The 20,139-nt window shown below is 59.8% G+C and overlaps 1 protein-coding gene across 2 annotated transcripts in view; it reads right to left on the reverse strand.

Moving 5' to 3' along the window:
* The window catches only part of EEFSEC (eukaryotic elongation factor, selenocysteine-tRNA specific), a 108,948-nt gene that overhangs the window by 54,705 nt on the left and 34,104 nt on the right, over positions 1-20,139 (reverse strand). For both annotated transcript variants that reach the window (XM_061397292.1, XM_061397293.1), the window contains exons 2-4: positions 9,507-9,714; positions 2,164-2,260; positions 1,192-1,356 (exon numbers count right to left, since the gene is read on the reverse strand). In XM_061397292.1, the coding sequence (XP_061253276.1) occupies positions 1,192-1,356; positions 2,164-2,260; positions 9,507-9,714 (470 nt within the window). The remainder of the gene's footprint in view (positions 1-1,191; positions 1,357-2,163; positions 2,261-9,506; positions 9,715-20,139) is intronic.

The following is a 20,139-nucleotide window of genomic DNA, read 5'->3' on the forward strand; positions in this document are numbered from 1 at the left end:
CATCGGTGGAGAGCCCACCCTGCCCAGGGTGAGAGCCTCACATCTCTCCTGGAGGTTCTTGAGGGCACAGTGCTTGTTGGGGCACAAGCCACCCACGCCCGCCCACCCTCTGGCCCCAAATGCCACACCAGCTCGTGTGCAAAACGCTGTCACCCCTCCCAGTATCCGGATCCTCACCCCATTACAGCCTTAACTCTAACGAGCTCAAAACTCCCCTCTCAACACCAGCTCATGTCTTGCCATCTAAGCCCCCAAACCAGGTCTGAGTGGTCTGGGGTGCTTTGTTCCGGGCAAGACACCTCGCTGTGTGGACAAGCCATTGGCTCTCACACGCAGGCACATGGAGAATGTGGAAGCTCAGAGGTCATGGTCCCGGCAAGTCTGAAACCCAGCACAACAAATCCCAGGGGCCGCCCGGGCCTGCCCTGCAGATGAGCCTCTGGGCCCACAGAAGCCCCAAGGGCCGCATCCCCGGCCCCGGACCCAGCCGAGATGCGTTCTCGGACACGCCACTGCCCTCCCCTCGCCTTGTCTGAGGACTGGAGACCCTCCCTGGGCCCGGAACGCCAGGGGGCATCGCAGGTTCTCACTAGCCCGTGTTCCCCATGGACAAGAGGACGGGCGGCCTACCCATGTTTCCTTTCCAGGAAACAAAGGCCCCCGAGGGGAGGGATCAGGGCCACTGGACACCGGGCCGGAAGGACCAGGAGGAGGGGTGGCGGGGACCCCCCGCTGCCACCCCAGATCTCCACGGGGGACGCAGCGCCAGGGCTGACGCTAGGAACGCGCCATCATCCCAGTGTCCCCAGGCTCTCCTGCCCTGAGCAGCCGCGGTCTGATTGCGTTTAACGTGAAATCCCTGCGGCGAAGCACAAGGGACTCGGGAATGAGCGCCCACGCGTCCTTGTCACCCTGACTCGGGGGCTTGCAGAAAGCGGAGGGGCTCTGCCCGGCGCCTCACTCAGGGCCCGTGCTCCCAGGGGCCTCCCACCTTCACCGAGAACCCCTGCCCGCGAGGCTCCAGTCGGCAGCGCTGCTCTGAGCACCGAGGTGAGCCCTGGTTCCAGGCTGCGGGCGGGACGGACAGAGGGAAGACAGGGCAGCCCGGCCCGGCAGCGGGGGCACACGGGGGCTGGCCCCTCCCTACTGCTCGAGAGGGGCCCAGAGGACGTGGGGCGAGGCCAGACTGACCTTGAGGGCCGGGATCTCCACGCTGTCGCCGAGGCTGACGGAGCCCGAGAGGATGGTCCCCGTCATCACGGTGCCCTGGCCTTTGATGGAGAAGCAGTGGTCCACGGACATGAGGAACGGCCCCGAGGGGTCCCTCGTTGGGATGGAGATCTGGGACGTCAGGAGCTGGAAAGACAGGCTTGTGCCACACGCTGGTGGGCAGGGCGACACCTCCGCCCTCCTGGAGACCGCCTGACCCTTTCTACTTTGCCCCTCCCTGACTTCACTAGAGAAGACACTGTCAAGAGCTGTCTGGCACTGAACGGTCCAGAGTCCTGGTCTTGTGGTAACGACTCTTTTGGAAAAAGACCAGAGTGTGTGAGCAGGCCTGGCCCGGAGGCTTCTGACAGGGACACACGGACACGTCCGCAGCAGAAACCACCACCCCAGCTTCCCAGACCAGTGCGATCTGGAGCTGGTGACGAAAAAGTCACCAAAGCTTCACCCAGAAACAGGTTTGCTAAGTTAGCGAAGTGTGCCCTGCATAATCACAGAAACAGAGGCCGTGTGCGTGGCCACACCTGACCCAGGTCTGCAGACCCAGGGCAAGTGGGCCCCGGAGCCAACCCCGCCGGCCAACCTAGGTCTGCACCCCAGCTCCACCTCCTGCTCAGTGTGCGAGCCTGGGCAAGTCACTTAACCCCTCTGAGCCCCAGGCTCTTTTCTGCCAAAATGCGGATCAATACCTGAAGCCTCCCAAGGTTCGTTAATAATCATGTGACTGCGAATGTTCACAATCACGTATGAGAAGAGCTCAGTGCGGCTCCCGGAACATGACAACCAACCTCCCCACCAGAAGCACTCTAACGGGATGCTGTCCCGGCCCTGCAGGGTGGGGGCCTGTGCTGCGGGTGGAGACCCCGGTTCTGCTCGGGTTTAACCCTGTGAGGAAGGGCAGGGAGGCGGAGCCCCGCGTGGATGCAGCTGACGTACCTCGATGAGCTCCGGGATGCCCTGCGGAGCTTCCGTTTCGGGGGCGTCCGGTCCCCCAGGCTTGGCCGCAACAGGTATGACAGGTGCGCCGCGGAACCTGGAACAGAGACAGGCCCGCCGAGGTCACCGAGCATGTCCGGGGCCGCCGGAGGGCCAAGCGCGACGGAGGCCTCCGTGCCTGCCCTGCCGGAGGGACCGCGGGGTGGCCGGCCGTCACGCTCCCGCCCGGTGACCCCATGTGGAGGCCCGAAGGAGCAACTGGTGCTGAGCCACAGACGTTAGAGGGGCCCTGGGTTTAAGCTGCTTGCTGAGCCCTCCTGAGGAGGCGCAGTGAGGCCAGGCCCGGTCCCTGAGTAAAGACCGCCGGGGAAGACCACCGGACCCTGCCCAGCCTCCTGCAGGGACTCAGGACGTGCCGGGCGCCCGCAGGCCGCCCCACAGCCTCTGCCACCCGAGCCCGGCCACTTTAAGCAAAGATTCCCATGCAGTGGACGCTGACATCGTCCACTGGAAAACAAACACAAAACACAGAAGAGAGACAACACTCAGCGTGCGCTCCCATCACGTGCTGGGCTCATCACCATGATCCAGTCTTCCAACCTCAGTCTCCCCGTGCGTTGCCAAGGAGCTACTTTTTCATATTTTGGTTCTGTTAGTCACACAACTTCATATCCTTCTAGTTTATTTGCCAGTATATTAGAAAGACTTTTCTGTTGAAAAATAACAACAATAGGCTCATTTGACTAAGCCAAGAATACGACACGGACGCTCTCATTGAAACCCCAGAAAATGAGGACGAAAGTGTCACCATCTTACAGACGCGAAGGAACGGCTCAGAAGGCGAGTTAGTCTGCCCCGAACCCCACCATCAGCGGCAGCAGGCCGCAGGCGGCGCCTCCAGAGCTTGGGCTCGTGACCCGGGCCGCCTCTGCCCTTGAACAGTTGCATCACTGTGGGGCCCGGGATGCACACGCTGTCCCCACGAGTGGGACTCATCCAGGACATTTCAGAGTCTTCACTGTTACAACAACTCTGAGATAAGCATGCTGGCGGATGTGCCTTGATTTGGGCGCATTCACGAGGTGTATGTCAAAGACTCAACAAATCAAAAAACCAGCCGATGTGGAGTGAAGACTGTCAAAGAGGCTGCTCATAAAAGCACTGGAAACGCGATCAGAACCAGCCTTCTCAGAGCCCTGCAGATCGACAGAGACCCGAAGCCGCCCACAGAAGGTTCAGTCAGCAGAAACGGCCAGAGCTCAGCACGAGCTCCTCGGCAAGGGGACCACTGTGTCGCTGTGACCTGCCTCGTTCCCATGCGCCTTCCTCGCCCCTGCAGGAGCCTCAAGCTCTCGACTCTCGGTCAGAGTGGAAACCGGCAACCTGGCGGCCACTGCGAGCAGCAGCTTGTCTGTGCCCCTCAGAGCCCCTTCCCAGAGAAACGGTGTCATTTCTCCTATTTGGCGGCTCCTGGGGAAGCCAGCTCTCAGCCCGAAATGGGGCGCAGGTCCGGCTCTCAGCCCGAAGCGGGGCGTGGGCCCGGCTCTCAGCCCAAAGTGGGGCGCAGGCCCGGCTCTCAGCCCAAAGAGGGGCACAGGCCCGGCTCTCAGCCTGAAGCGGGATGCAGGCCTGTCTCACACACACCTCGGCCCGTGCTCCGCCAGCCCCAGGCCCAGGGCCGCAGAGCGGGGGAAGGCAGGCGCTGAGAATTCCAGTGATTAACCATAAAGCTTTCGGAAATTCAATTACTGTTTATCCAAACCCTTTTGGGCAACGCACTGGAACAGAACGCAACGGCATGTTGGGCTGGTGTCTGGCCGTTTCCCAGGCTCCCGAGGACCTGGCCTGCTGGTCTGCTGAGCTCCCCGAGTGTCCTGGTTGCTGGCTCCCGGGGGACAGGTGGCCCCCTTGCCCAGTTCAGAGCTCGGCTGCTGTCTGGGCTCTAGGGACACAGGGGCGCTGGCCAGACACGGCAGCAAGAGCCCAGAGCACAGCCCCTCCGCCCAGCAGCGCGGGCTGCGGGTGGGGTGGAGAGGGCGCCTCCTCTTCGCAGGCGCCCCGCCCCAGCCACTGTGGGTCCTCACCGTGTGAGCCGGGCCCAGAGCTGCTGACTGCACACAGGCTGGCCTTCGTCAGCGCGCAAGACCCGCCTCAGATCAGCTAAGAGCACATACGGGAGTCTGTGTGTGTGTGAGATGCATGTAAAAGCCGTGCCCAGCGGGCTCCGAGCTTTGGGTCTGGAACAGCAGAACACAAAGTAACGGCAGTAAGGCCACGAGCGACACTTATGATTCCTTACCGTGCTCACAAGTCAAGCCAGACACAAAGCCGGGGGTGACTGTGAGCAGCTGGCTGCGAGGGAAGCCCCAGCCGAGTGCACAGCAGGTGCTCCGCGCGTGACGGCTCGTCACGAAGCCCCTGGACGTCCGGACCCCACGTCCAAGGCTCCCTGACAATAAACACGCCGAGGCCAGGCCTATCAGCTCGCGCTCCACAGAGGAAGAAACACGGAGGCCAGGAGAGAAGGCCAGCGCCGGAGACCACGTCAGCTGCGAGTGGGCGTGCGGCACGCGCCGTGCAGGGGGCCCCAGGCCGAGGGAAGGGGCGCTGTAAGCAGACAGCTTGGTTAGAACAGAAACAGGAGGGAACCAGAGCAGGTCTGGGAGAAAGAGTCCCCAGGATGCTGTCAGACGGCAACCTCCGTGGAGAAACAAACAGAGCAGCCTAGAACACCGCACAGCGTCGCTGTGATAACAGTCACCGCAGACTCATGCGTGTGGGGGAGACAGACAGGGCCTGCGGGAAGAGCGCTATGACGTGATGCGTTGGGAAGATACGGCTACATTGTTACTTTCTATTTTTATTTCTGTTAACACTGATAAATGCTTATGCAAGAGTAAATTTAAATGTTTTCAGAGATAAAGAAATCACAAAGAAAAATAATCAAAGAGCTCGACTACACAAAAATTAGAAACTTCTGCATGTAAAAAAATAAAATGGAAAGACAGCAAATGCTAAAGACTTACTTATAGGAAATGTGACAGGCAAAGGGTTAATTAATGACACCCTTATTGATATTAAACACTCCTGAAAATCAAAAAGTAAGCATTAAAATCGCAAGAGGCAAGCAGACAAAACATACAGGCATAAGTTAAACACAAAACCACAACATTTACATACATAAGGAAAGGTGCTCAGTCTTACCAGTAATTAAAGAATCACATATCATTATAACAAGAGTGAAGCAACATTCCATCTTAGAGTTTTCAAATCTATCTTTAAATTAGACACTAGAGTTCACCTGTGAGAAATGTCAGCGCGCCCAGAGATGCGCAAAGGGCTCAGAAGGGCTCCTGCCCTGTGACCCGGTACTCTCTCGAGAGAAAAAAGAGAGCACAGCTGAATGCTGGTCAAAGATGTTCATCAGGGATTATTTATTTACAGGAAAGAAAACTTAAGCCGTTCCCAAGGGTCAGCAACAGAGTTATGGTCACACGAAGAACTGCTCTATAAAATGTTAAGTAACAAAAGCACAAGTCAGAAAGGTAAATACCTCAGGACCACAGCTGTGTGCTTACAGGGGGAGAACCGAATTCAGCAAAGTTGCACAGTACAAAGTCAACACACAAAAATCACCTGTGTTTCTATATACTAGCCAAAACAATCTGAAGTGGAAATTAAGACAGCAATTCCATTTATAACAGCATCTAAAGGAATGAACTATTTAGGAATAAAGCTAACCAAGGACATGAAAGGCTTGTCCACCAAAAACAACAGAACTTGGATACGAGTCTAAATAAAGAGAAGACATTCGTGTCAATGAACTGGAAGACTTACTCCTGTTAAGGTGTCCATTCTACCTAAAACCATCTGCAGATTCAATACAGTCCCTGTTACAATTGCAACCACCATTCTGTGCTGAAATGGAAAAGGAGATCCTCAAATTCAGATGGGAATTGCAAGGAGACCCCAAAGTCAAAACAATCTTGAAACAGCAGCAGAAAGTTGGAGGGCTTAGCCTCCTGATGCAAGCTTTCCACACGGGGGCGGGGACTGAGGCGGGGACAGCGCTGGCCGGGACAGACAGGGGCCTGTGGAGCCACACGTGAAAGGACAGAAGGGAAACACACGCCGCCGGGAACGCTGGGCGTCTGCAAAGGAATGGAGGCGAGCCTTTAACTAGACCACACCTAAGAGATAGCCGACAACCGAGGACAGACCTGTACTTAAGAACGAACACAATAAAATTCTCAGGCAAAAGAAAACTGGGAAAATCTTTGTGACATCGAATGTGGCAACGATTTCATGGATATGATACCAGAAGCTCAGGCAAAAAAGATCAAGCAAGAAAGAAACTGGATTTCATCAAAATGAAAAACTTTTGTGCATCGAGGAATACTATTAAGAAAGTAAAAGACAGCCTACAGAATGGAAGAAAACATTTACAAGTCTGACGTGGGCTCAGCCTTCAGAATATGTAAAGAACTCCTCCAGCTCAAGGACCAAACCCCTGATTAAAAAACGGGCAAAGGATCTGATGGCCGTTTCTCCAAAGAAGACGCACAACAGCCAACACACACGTGAGTCTCCACAGCAGTCACCAGGGAAGGCAAACCAAGACCAGCGAGGCGCCACGTCACACCTCCTGGCGTGGCTGCAGAGACTGGAGCCTCGCGCAGCTCGTGGGAGACGGCGCAGCGGCCCCCAGAGGGCCACCGAGAGAATGCACCCCACGCAAGCCAGGCCGCCCCAGGCTCACACCCCACGGTCCTAGCAGCGCCACTGCCCACAGCCAAGAGGAGACAACACGCGTCCATCAGGAGAGGAACGGATAGGCAAGACATGGCCTAAGCCCTGAGAAATAAGGACTGCGAGTCTGACTCACGCCCCAGCGCGGGCGGACCTGGGGCCCTGTGCTCACTGAAGCGGGGCAGGCAGAAGGCCACATGCAGCCTGATTCCACTTCCATGAGGTCCCAGAACAGTCAGGCTCCCAGAGACAGAGGCAGAGCAGAGGCCAGCAGGGCCCGGGGGACAGAGGCGAGCAGTGACCAGTCAGTGGGACAGGGTTTACGGGGACCAGGAAGCAGGCAGCGGTGACGGGGCCCAGCTCTGTGAAGGCATTCAACGCCGCAACCGTGCGTTTACAGATGGATAAACGCACAAATGTGCCATGCACATCTTACTGCACCTTCTGAATGTGGAAGATGGTGGGGTGATGCAGGGCGCAGTTAGAGGACAGGAACAGGGTGAAACACATTAGCAGCCGCTGGTCTTGAGAAATCTTCTGGGAGCTTCACTTTACAAGATAACAACTTTCCTCTATTTTCCAAAGTTTCTTTCAGTTACTCTTTGGATAGGAAAAATAAAGCACCGTGTTTTTACCACTTTCTAGGTTTTGATACATACATAGGTTGGCTGTCCATATTTTTCCTTTCTAGACAGAAAGCTGCTTCATGTGTGCAACAGCTGTTACAGAGGATCTACCTAACAAGGGACCTTAAGGAAAGGAAAAGTGAAAGTGAAAGTCACTCAGCCGTGTCCGACTCTTTGCAACCCCATGGAGTCCATGGGGTTCTCCAGGCCAGAATACTGGAGTGGGTAGCCGTTCCCTTCTCCAGGGGATCTTCCCAACCCAGGGATCGAACCCAGGTCTCCCACACCACGGGTGGATTCTTCACCAGCTGAGCCACCAGGGAAGCCCTACGACCCCTGAGAAGGACTGAAGGGAGCTCTCAGCTGCGTGGAGGTAACAGCTCAGTTCTTCCCACGAGATGGTTGCCCTGGGAGGTGCACCCGAGCCTCTCCAACCCCAGGCGCTGCGCGAGGAGAGCTGAGGTGTCAGCGGCCCTTCAGAGGCCAGTCTCCTCTGCATGTGCAATAAAGGCTGTGACTGACCTTCACCCTATAAATTAAAATAGGAAGGGTAATTGAAAGGTGTACGTGAGAATTTTCCTTAAATTTACCTAATCTAAATGGTTGGTATTAATTGACCCTTAGCAGCATCCTAAGCACCTCCCAGAAGGCCTCGTTTATAACCAACGATGCGGACACTGTACAGGAGCCCCAGGACCTGGTCTCCCCTTTCTGACAAGTAAATAAAACGGCAGGGAGATCAAATAACTCACTAGAAAGAAGATACAACTTTTTATCTTCCTTTTTACAGTCTCACATCCACTTCCGCTGGGAATAACAAAGTCTGAATTCTTATGCAACACTTATCTAACTGTGTCGATTTTATCGGATTGATGAATTTTGCAACAAAAGGCAGCGCTGGGAAATCTTTTATGACACATTTGGCCCATTCTCGGGGCTGAAGCTTTAATTTAACCAACCGGAGAATTCTGAGCGAGAGCTGCAGGTGTTAGAGCCGAGAAAAGCACCGTAGAGAGGAGAGCATATCCGTCTCTGTGACGGGGAGACAAAACCGCTCCCACTGTGCGCCCCCAGGCGGGAGGAGCAGCGGCTGAGGCTGACGGGTTCGGGGGCCGTGGGGCAGGCGGCGGCCGCGGGTCCATCCTGATCAGAGGGCGCTGGCCGCAAGGGGGCCAAGGACACAGCCGGGCGTGCAGACACCCGCGCTCCGTGGGCGTCTTCTGCTTCCGCCTCCGTGGCCGCCGAGCACCCAGGGGCTTTCTGCCCCACGGTCCCCGACCCCTCCTGCCCCCGGACCCTGAGACCAGCAGCCGGCACGGGACGAGGCCATCGGCCCCTGCTCAGGCCGCCTGGCCGCCCTCTCCCAGGGCTCTCCACTGTCTCTGGGACCCTCCCCACCACAGCCTGCCTCTCTCAGGTACTCCCCTGCACAAAAGTCAACGACTCCCCACTTCCCACAGGACAGAATCGTAAACCCCTTGGCATGAAATACTCCAGAGGGCCCTGTGATCCAGCCTTTGTCCATCACCCCTCCATCCACCTGTCCGTCTGTCCATCCAACTCCGTAAGCCTCTGTGACGGTTATGTCCAGCCATCACCCAAATCTGCCCCCCTTCCAATAACCAGGTCTCAGCTGAGCAGGCAGTGAGCAGGCAGGACTGAGTCCTCACCCACAGGGTCTCAGGTTGGTGGCAGGGGGGAGGGGGGCCTTGGGGCCCTTTCAGGCCGTGTGATCCCTGGACTCTCTCTCGTGGGCCGGTGCCCGGCTCTGACCGCTGCCCCAGGACACAGCCGCAGCGGCGGGCCAGCGAGACGAGGCGGCCTGGGGCCCCGCACAGGGCACTGACGGAGCCACCCGCCGCGCCCGTCAGGAAGCCTCCGTGCGGGCCCCTCGTCCTCTGGCACAAGCACTGCGGCCTCTACCCCGGACGGCAGCCGGCGCCCCGGCACCCTCGTCGGCAGACCTACTTGGTGCTCTCCAGGGTCTTCTGCATCTTCTTGGTCATCCTGTCGATCGCCGCCTGTTTCTTCCCTTCGGGCAGGAGGTCGGTCTTGTTCAGCACCACAACCAGCTTCTGGCAGGCAATCTGCCCGATCACGAGGCACTCGGCCGACTGGGTCTGCATGCCCTTGGTCACGTCGATGACCAGCATCATCAGATCGATGATCTGGGCCCCTGGGGGAAGAGAGGACGAGGTCAGAGGGGCAGGGGCGGCTGAGGGGGCGAGTGGCGACCGCAGCCCCAAGAGCTGGGTGCGGGGTCACCTGACCGGGAACGCTGGCCCCTCCTGGCTCTATAACTGGGTCCTCATCTCTAAACGGGCAGCCAGGCAGGCTCGCTGGGCACTCCAGGAGCCTGTTTGCACAGCGGCCTGGCAGCTGGAAGACTTGCTCCCGGCCGCCCTTTGGCTGTGGGCAGTGTGATTTTGTCAACCCACCAGGTGAAAACCAGAACCTCCACGCAGCCTCAGGTTGTTTATTCCTGATGCTGGTGCACAGGGCCTCTACCTCCAACGCGAGCTGCTTGCCTTCCGCGGCTCTGCCCTGCCTGCTGTCTGACGGCCCCGCAGCCTCCAGCCTCCAAGCTGGGCCGTGGACCCCCACCATCCTGTGGGGTCTCTGCCCCGGCCCCTGCCCAGCCTCTCCGAGCCCTGGCTCTGAGTCTGCCGTCACTGGGACCCAACTGACAGCCAGACTAGGGCTGCAGCGCCCCTGCCTCCCACACCGTCCCGGCCTTCTTTCCCTGCCTGTTTCCCCAGGACACTCAGCGCCTCTGCTAGGTGTGCGCTGGCACTGCCTGGCCGCCCCCTCGGGGAGGGTGGGACATGGATGGACACTGTTTCCCCTTCAGATTGGATTCTTACTCTGTTGCCAATTTAAAGACAGTTTAACCCTGCTGAGCCCAGAGGAGGGGCTGGGGGCACCTGCAAGGGCCGGGCTGACACTGTTTCCTCTTTGTTGCCGATTTAGAGAGACGCTGTAAACACTGAGAAGCCATCCTGGGTGGGGAAGTCGCATTCCAGGCCTCTCTCCTGAATCACCTTTAGCTTTTATGAATCTTTCCTCTCCGTGCAGAAATGTTCCCCTTTTATGTGGAAATGGTCAGTCTTTCCTTTTTCCCCTTTTGTTTCTGCGCTTCGTATGTCACCTGGGTATTTTTTACTTTTAAGACTATATGTATTTTTCATGTGTTTTCTTCCAGTCCTTTTACAGCTTTAAACGTCTATGCTTCAGAGACTTCACTGGCAGTCCAGCGGTTAAGAATCCACCCTGCAGTGCAGGCAGCGTGGGCTCGGTCCCTAGTTGGGGGACTCAGATCCCACGTGCCGCAGAGCCACTGAGCCCGAGTGCCGCAACCAGAGGGCCGCATGCTGCAACAGAAGGGCCGCCAAGACCTCAAAGACACGGCCGAGATCGACGCAGCCAAATGTGCACGCACACATGCTTACAAGTGTGCCTCAGACTGACCCAGGAAGTCATCCTGGCCTAAAACGAAGGTGGAGACCTAACCTGAGTGTTATCTGGACGGCGACCCATCGTCCCCGAGTCACAGTAACATGCTCTCTCTCCTTTGCAGACCCGGACAGTGAGACTCGGAGAGGAGAGGCACACACGGGGACCCTGCAGCTGGGACCCGCGCCCCCGGCGGCCTGCCCCCAGCCCTGCGGGTGCCGTGTCGCGAGGCTCCCGCATCCGCTGGCTCCCGGCTCTTCCTCCTCTTGGCAGGGGCCCAGCACCTCTCTTTGTCTGCTGTCTCGTCCTCAGCTGTTTATTTTTCTCTCGTCTCCGACACGGCTGGCTTTGTTGTTCCTCCTCTGCTGACATGGCCGTGTCGTCCTCCCGGGCTCTTCAGGGGGTGGTGAGTGAGTGGCCCCGCGCCCCCAGGGATGGTGCTCAGCCCAGGTCGTCCCGAGGACGCTGGCAGCTTGCCACTGCTCCCTGTCCTCTCCCGGTCCTCTTGGCTTCCTCGGAGAAGCCTGGCCCACCTGCTCTCCGGGACGCTGCAGGGGCCCAGAGACTCAGGAATGCAGGCCCTGGCCAGCAGGCAGCTGGTGATGGAAAGAGTGGACGTTTGGACTCAGACAGCTGCGAGCTCGAGCCGTGGCTCTGCTTCCTGGTGTCCTGTGCCCGGACCTCCGCCTCCCGCCTGTGGGAAGGGGGTCTCCTCCTTGCGGGGCCGAGCTGAGGGTCAGAGCTGGCGCGCAGCAGGCAGGACTCACAGGTGCACGTGCGGTCAGGAGCCGGGCCACCAGCACAGACGCCAGGCTGGGGCAACTTGGCAGCCATGGGCCCAGCTGTATGGCTCCTCGGCCGCATCAGAGGTAGGCCCGGGGTGGTCACAACCGCTGACTCCCAAAGATTCTACCCCACCCTCCTCAGGCCGAGTGTGGGCAGTCCGTGTGGGCTGAGCAGCGTCCTTCCCCGGGGGTCTGTGCCTGGGGCCGGCGGCCGCTCCGGGGCTCCTGTGGGTCCGACGGCACGGTGGGTCTACTGGACGCAGGGTCAGCGCATAACTGACAGGATCTGTTTGGACCGCTGTGGCCCCTCGCTGGGCAGGATGTGTGTGTGTGTGTGTGTGCGTGCGCAGGAGGGAGCCCCCTTTGCAGGCCAGGTTCAAACAGTCCAGATCTCCTGCCCACCGGGGCATACACTGCTCCCGGCCACGGGCTGGCACTTGCCAGGGGCCCTGTGAAGGGCCTCCCAGATGCTGCTCAGAACCATTCCACGTGGCTGGGACTCTTCTCCCTTGCCCGCCATGGAAGAACCATCCCAGCAGTGCATGTCCTAGGGTTCCTGCGCCTGAGGCGCTTCCCACGGCCCCTCACAAGGCACCTTCTGCAACCTCGCTGCCGTCCAGTGACTCCACCCGAGGCTTCCTGTGCGCAGAGGCACTCGCTGTGCTGGGAAACGCTCCTGATGGTGGCAGGACGCTGGCTTCCACTGCAGTTTTACACCGTGGATTGTTGGGCACCTACAGCCTTTCTTGAATATTTAACATCACCAGTTAAAGTTTTTTCTTTGTTTTCAATTCAATATTACTTCTTATTTAGGATGCCCATAGCTTTTGATTAAAACTCAAACTTGGGTTAATGATCTGGTTTTGCTAAAATGGTTAACATTTTATATTCAGTTTCTCCCATTGAAAACCTCCCCCCCGCAAACAACATTACCCCCTCTTCGTCCCAGAAGGAAAATTTCATCTCACAGAAAACATGTTAAATGCTGATCTTTGTTTTTCCTTACTTTTATTTCCGAAACGATTAAGATATATAATCTATGGAATTGGAAATTGTGATTTTTCAAAGTACTGAGAGACTCAGCCCTGCTCTAATTGCTCTGCAAACCTTTGAAGGACTCTGCAGTCGCAGCAGCAGATGGGAAGCGCTGATAGGCTGACTAACATAGAGGGGCACTTGTGAGCGGCTAGGGGGACTGGTGCTCCCCACCCACTCGCTCCTTCTGGCCCCGCAGACTCAGAGTGATTTCCTACCCTGGGTTCATGGGAATCGGAAAGGACACTGTTTGCTTCATTCTGTGGAAATACTGGGGATTGAGAGAAAGACAAGACGGGTCAGTTATGTCACTTCCCGTCCCCGGATCAAAGTGCGGGGAAGAAACAGAGTGACCGGGGCTGGTGCCAGGCGCGGGTGGCTCCTGGCTCTGACCCGGCTTCCAGCGGGGCCCCTCGAGCCGCTGTGACCCCGGGACCCCTCAGAAGGCCCTGGTGTTGGCTGTGCCGAGCGCCTACTGCGGAGGCGGTGTGCGGCGCCGGAGGGAGGCTGCGGACGAAGCTGAGCGTCCGGGTCCCATCTGCAACAGCCCTTCTGGGCCTGGCAGTCTCCTCTCCCATCCCGAGGATCCCAGGAGGCAGCAGAGGCGGCTGGGCGGGGGTGGACAACTCGAGCCTCCCCTCGCAGCCCCAGCCATGGCAAGGCACTTGGCGGCTCTGCAGACAGCAGGGAGCAGACCCTCACCGTCAGGACCACACTCCTGGTCAACCAAGGGGAGGCTGGGGAGGCCGCCGTCTGCCCACTCAGGCCCACAGACTGATTAAGCTCTGCCCCAGCTCAAGCCTGTGCTGAAGGCTGTGAACACAGACGGAAAACCAGGCCCCAGTCTGTGAGCCGCAGCGCAGGAGGGAGGGGCTGGGCAGGGGAGCAAGACTCACAGTGGAGGCAGGGTGGGAGGCGGGAGAGACGCCCGGGGCCGCCTCGACTCTGGGGTCCAGTGGGGGCGGGGGGAGAGACGCCCGGGGCCGCCCCGACTCTGGGGTCCAGTGGGGGCGGGGGGAGGAAACACGGGCCGCCTCAATTCTGGGGTGCAGTGGGGCGGGGGGGAACCACAGGGCCACCCCGATTCTGGGGTCCAGTGCGGGCGGGGGGGGGAACACGGGGCCGCCCTGATTTTGGAATCCAGTGCAGATGTGGGGAGAGACGCCATGGGGCTGCCCCGACTCTGGGCTCCAGTGGGGGCAGGGGGGCTCCAGTGAGGGTGGGGGGGAACCACGGGGCCGCTCTGATTCTGGGGTCCAGGCAGGAGAGGACTGTGGGGGAGGCAGCTGGACTGGGGCTGGTCCCTGTTCAGAAGGACAGGCCGTGTGGTTGACGGGATCTTAAATGGAAGCATGAAAGCCTCTTTAAGAGAGTCTTTGAGGGGAGACCTTTAAGAGAACTTCTAGAGGCGGAGCTGATAAAGATGGGGCACAGAGGGAGGTCTGGAGAGCAGGCGAGCCTGCGTCAGGGGGGCGTCCGAGTCACCCGGTGCCCCACCCACAGACACTGCCACCAGTACTGGGACTTACGTGTGTTTAAAGCCAGTCCTTTTTTTGGAACTCAAATGCACTTATATTAAATACAACTTTACATGACTTCCCTGGTGCTTCCCTGGTGGCCAGAGGGTAAAGCATCTGCCTGTAATGCGGGAGACCCGGGTTCGATCCCTGGGTCGGGAAGATCCCCTGGAGAAGGCAATGGCACCCCACTCTAGTACTCTTGCCTGGAAAATCTCAGGGACGGAGGAGCCTGGTAGGCTACAGTCCATGGGGCCACAGAGTCGGACACGACTGAGCGCCTTCACTTCCCCTTTACGTGACAGTAAATGCATTAAACTCCCGGTAAGGGGAAGTTAACTGGGCTTCCCTGGCAGTCCAGTGGCTAAGAATCTGCCCTGCAATGCAAGGGACACACGCTTGATCTCTGGTCTGGGGTCTCCCTGGTGGCTCAGGCGGTAAAGCATCTGCCTGCAATGCGGGAGACCTGGGTTCGACCCCTGGGTCGGGAAGATCCCCTGGAAAAGGAAATGGCAGCCCACTCCAGTATTCTTGTCTGGAGAATCCCATGAACGGAGGAGCCTGGTGGGCTACAGTCCATGGGGTTGCGAGGAGTCGGATGCGGCTGAGCGACTTCACTGTCTGTCCTTCTGGGAGGACCCCACGCGCAGCAGAGCAACCAAGTGCGCACGCCACGAGCACTGAAGGCCACGCGCCGGGAGCCTGCGCCACAACCAGAAGCCGCGCGCCGCAGCTAGAGAGAGCCTAAGCGCACACGCCACGAGCACCGAAGCCCACGTGCCGGGAGCCTGCGCCACGACCAGAAGCCGCGCGCCGCAGCTAGAGAGCCTGAGCGTGCCGACAGAGGCCCAGAGCACCACAAGAACAAGCAGCTAACGGGGAAGATAAACGACAAAGCGAAACACGGCCCTGCACAGTGGTCTGCTGCGACTCGAGGCGATGCTGTGAGCCCCAGGCCTGCTGTGCACGAGGGGGTCAGCAAGAGCGCGCGAAGGGCACGCTGGCCCTAACCGGCTGTCTCCCTGCAACAGAACGAGGGCTGATGACAGTCGGAAAAGGCGTGACCTTCAACCTCTCCAGGCAGGGGTGTTAAGCAGGCGCTGGGCTCACACCTTCTCCCTGCCTCTGTCTCCCCAGCTGCCCTGGACGCCCGGGACAGAGCAACACATGGCCCGTGGCGCCCTCCTCGGAGAGCAGCACCGCAATAGAAGGTGGTCTCTGTCTCCTTGGAGAAGAGGGCCGCAGTGGGTCGACCGGCACGCCTTCCCAGATGGAGGGGACGCAGGGGACGGAGGGGATGCAGAGGATGCAGGGGACAGAGGCAACAGAGGGGACGGAAGGACGCAGGGGACGCTGGGGATGGGGGTTGTGGGGGACAGAGGGATGCAGGGGACTCGGGGGATGCAGGGGTTGTGGGGGACGGAGGGACGCAGGGGATGCGGGGGATGGGGGGAACGCGGAGGACGGGGGGGACGTGGGGTATGCGGGGGACGCAGGGGACGTGGGGGACGGGGGGACGGAGGGGCGCGGGGGACGGAGGGGCGCGGGGGACGGAGGGATGTGGGGGATGCAGGGGATGTGGGGGATGGAGGGGCGCAGGGGATGTGGGGGATGGAGGGGCGCAGGGGACGTGGGGGACAGGGGGATGCAGGGGACGGAGGGATGCGGGGGATGGAGGGGATGCGGGGGATGGAGGGGCGCGGGGGACGGAGGGATGTGGGGGATGCAGGGGATGTGGGGGACGGAGGGGCGCAGGGGATGGAGGGGCGCAGGGGACGCAGAGATGTAGGCACGCCGGGCTCCAGGGCCACCACGAGCCAGCGGTCCTGGCCGCGCTTGCTTCCCCCAGCTACTGTGTCATCGCCTACCTGGGGTAATCTTTTTAGCTGACTTTGCACAACAGTACGACTCCTGTTCAAGAGCAGCGAGAAGGAGCAGAAAATGGAATTTGAAATGTAGAAATAAAATAATTGTGGGCCATGAGCTATAATTTGATTTCATGCTTTACAAGGAAATGAAAGAAGGCTTCCTTAAAATGTGGGGTTTCTGCTCCCCCTCCTCCTCCCTGTAACCATTTTAGGATTTCCTCTCGCACCGAAGAGAAAATAGGATTGTGGAGAACGCTCGGCTCTCAAGTGTCACTGCCACTCAGGGGCCAGCTCGGTTTAACGTGAACTTCCCATTCTGGGTAAGAGGAAATTCTTCAATTAATAAACCGGGTGTGCGGAGGCCAGTCTTTAAGGTTTAATCAATTTCATCTGTACTTAGGATAAAAAGACTGACTATACTGCTTTTTTTTTTTCCTCGTTTTTCCTTCTTTAAAAAAATAATAAAATGAATGTTTTATTTTAAATTCTTTGAGGTTCGTATCTCCTGTTTCAGGAAATATTGTCTATTTCATGCAGTGAGTACGAAAACTCCCCCCTCCTTTTTGACTTTTGCTAAGGCTCTTTTGTCAAAAATAACTAAATTATCCCCTGCCCTCATATACTGTAACAGCTCGGGAGATGACACGAATTATACAGGATTTTGGCAGACACCTCGGAGGGGTGGGGGAGAGAGACAAATTGCCAAATATGGGTGGGAGAGCTCCGTGTGGACAGACACCGAGGCTGGACGTGGGAATGTGAGCCGGCAGCGCCCTCGCCACCGGGACGTCTGGGCCGGACAGCCTCAGCCAGCAGGCCGGGCCACGTGGTCCGCGGGCACCAGACGGTAGGGTGAGCCAGGCCGGCTCCCCGCAGGACCTGCTGAGAAGCCAGCAATGAAAGGATCCCCAGGACAGACAACTCCTGAGCCTTCACTGCCTGGACCCTGGATGCGCAGGGCCCGCTGGGATCGGGGTGGGGTTGTGGCCAGGCCCCGTGGCGACGAGTCTGCAGCTTGGCTCCGCTCACCAGCCAAACAGCGGGCCTGGTTCTTCATCTCCACGATGGGGGCAGGCCGCTGAGAGCTGCGAGTGCGTCGTGAGGTGTGTGCCTCACGGCGCCCTCGGGACGCGGAGCCCCCAACCCGGGCCTCCCCGCACCCACGCGTGCCTGGGGAAGTGCTACTTTTAAGTCCATGCTTTTCACTAAAATTCTGCAAATCTGGGGCCCATCGTGGGGACGAGCCTGAAAGCCTCATCACTGCACCACGGCTGCACGGACCACAGGTCTGCACGCGGCTGGTCAGGCGCGCCAACAGCCCATCACCATGAGAGAAACCCAGGGCTCAGAAAAGCAGCTTCCGGGGCTCAGTGCACGGCGGGGGCCCCCAGGCAGAGCCGGCCCCGCCTGGCCCAGGGCCCCGCGGCCTGCATCCTCCTCAAGCGGCACCGGGAATAACTACTCCTGAAGACGCAGCCTGGGATCCCAAAGCAGAAACGTCCCCGGGTTTTGGGCTGTGCTCCCCTCCCCACAGACGGGAGTGAGGGCAAGGCCTGCGGACACAGGTCGCCGCACGTAGGGGCGCACAGGCTCCCCCGGCGCCCTCCCTGCCTGCTCGGGGAGGCCTGCTCACGGAGCCCCGCTCTCCCATCCGCACACCGGGCTCACCGTCACCTGCAGGGCCCCGGGCCTGGCACGGCAGGTGCTGACCCCGAGGTTCCAGCCTCGCCGACCCCAGCCCTGGACGAACGCCCGTCCCGAGGTGGGGGCAGTGGGCAAATTAGAAGGCCTGCTGGGCCCGTGGGGGGGCCTCGACCTGGAGCGAGAGGGTGCCACGGTCACTCCTGGGGCCGCGCTACAGGGGACGCCTCCCCTCGGCTCCAGCCCACATGGCCAGAGAGGAATGCAGGCCTGGAGATGCCAGATCTTCTGATTTTTCAAAAGAAGCCAAAAATCTGGACCACTGTATGAACTGTGCCAACTTTTAAATGTTGACAACCAATTCCAAAAACATGTTTAAACTGTATGGCCCAAACAAAACATGTTTATTGGCCAAAGCCAGCCTGCAGCTCCCAGCGGAGCATCTCCAGAGGGGGCTGGAGGACGCGGAGCAAATGCCCACTTCTTTGGCTGGTGAATCCTGCTGAGCCCTGGGCCCTCCCGCCCTGGGTCTCGGGAGGAGGGCAGGTGCCGGGACGGGGGTGCTCCTCCTGGAGGAGCTGGGCAGGGCCTCCACGGTCCCCAGGCGGGCCCCCCAGAGGGTACAGTGGGGCTTAAAACTCAGCTGAGACCCGAACTCTCATGGGCCCCGGAGGGGGGGCTCCGCAGGCCTCATCTGGAGTTCCGCAGGCCCCCCCCCAGACCGAGGTCCCCCCTGCAGCCTCATGGCTGGCCGCTCTCCGGCGGGCATCCCCCCAGCATCAGGCAAGGTTCTCCCACCAGCTCAGCGTGCTGGGACATGGGAGCCTGAGAGGGACCCGAGATGACAGTTCTCCCAGGACAGCGAGGTGGAAACCTCGGTGGCCTCGGGCCGGCATGTCCCTGAGGACAGACGCCATCCTTGCTGCTGGCGTCCAACAGGGCCAGGCGCCCCGTTCAGCCCAAGTCCTGCAGGCGGAGGCCCAGAGTGGCTGCGGCGGCGGGCACATAGCCCACAGCCCTGGGTCCACAAGCATGGGGCCCCCCGAGTGGGCGAGACCATGGGATGGCGCAAGCCCCCCGAGGGGCAGAGAGCAGGGCGCTGGGGCCGGCCCTGCCTCAGCCTCCCCATGAGCCCCAGCCCGGCTGTCGGCCCCGCGTCCCGGCACCTGGGCACCCGCTTGGCCCTTCACGCGGGGACTGCAGCCCAGACGCCTCCGCCCCGTCCAGACCAGGCGGCCCTCCCCCGGGCTCCTGGGGGCCCATGATGCCCAGCACAGCCGTGTCCTGTGACCCCCCGGTGCCCCCACAGCCCCCCGCCACTTGGAGCTGGTGGTGAGCAAGCCCCTCTTCAGGGAACGCAGATGACTGGGGGGCAGTGAGGGCCCTGAGCAGCCCGCCGTGAGCCGTGGACGGACTCCTGGCCTGGGGCGTGATGCCCCCTGGCACGCCGAGCGCCCATGTGCCAGAAACAGAAACGCGAGGGGAGGAGGGCGCAGGGTGGGCAGCCACGTCCAGGCAGGACGGCGCGCAGTGAGGACCAGGGCCAGATCTGCACAGGCTGCGCTCCTCGGGAGAAGACCCCCGGGACCCCAGTGACGGGGAGGAGGGGCCCTCGTGGGGCCTCGTGGGAGACGCGCTGAGACTCCGGGCGGGGCAGCAAGCAGCCCAGGCCGCAGGCCCCGCTGCCCCCCCCAGGGAAGGGGCCCCCACTCCGAGCACTGAGACGGCTGGGCCACGTTCTGAGAGCTCTGAGCGGCGGTGCTTGGTGCTGTGGCCTCAGACACAGGCAGCCCCTTCCAGAAACGGGGCCCCAGCCACAGCGAGCCCTGAGGCAGAGAAGGTACCGCGGGTACAGGGCTGGGAGGGTGAGGCTGGCCAGGCTGCCCCGGGGAACAAGGTCGGAGCGTGCAGGGTCGCAGAGCCTGAGAGCGTGGTCTCAGGAATCTGTTTACTAGGGAAGCAGGAGAAAAAAAAGAAGGAAAGGGGGGGAAATCTACCATAAAGTCAGTAAAATCAGCAGAATTCCTTCATGAAAAGGGTGGAATTAGCATATGGCCTCAGCTGCCAAGTGAGGCCACTGAAGCAAGCAACGAAAATGAGTTCAAGACACAATCAGACGTTTTTCTGGACAGAGTCAGAGGGACTGAGCAGCGGCCGTCCCCCCCGGGGCCTCTCCCCTGACGCCTCCCTCCCAAGCTGCCCCCCAGCCACACTGGGCCCCTCTGTGCTCTGTACACAGCCCCCAGCGTGGCCCACCCCTGCCCTCAAGGAGCTCTCAGTGCGGTGGGCAGACACACAGATC

This window comes from Bos javanicus, chromosome 22, assembly GCF_032452875.1.
Source record: "Bos javanicus breed banteng chromosome 22, ARS-OSU_banteng_1.0, whole genome shotgun sequence".
Lineage (NCBI taxonomy): Eukaryota > Metazoa > Chordata > Mammalia > Artiodactyla > Bovidae > Bos > Bos javanicus.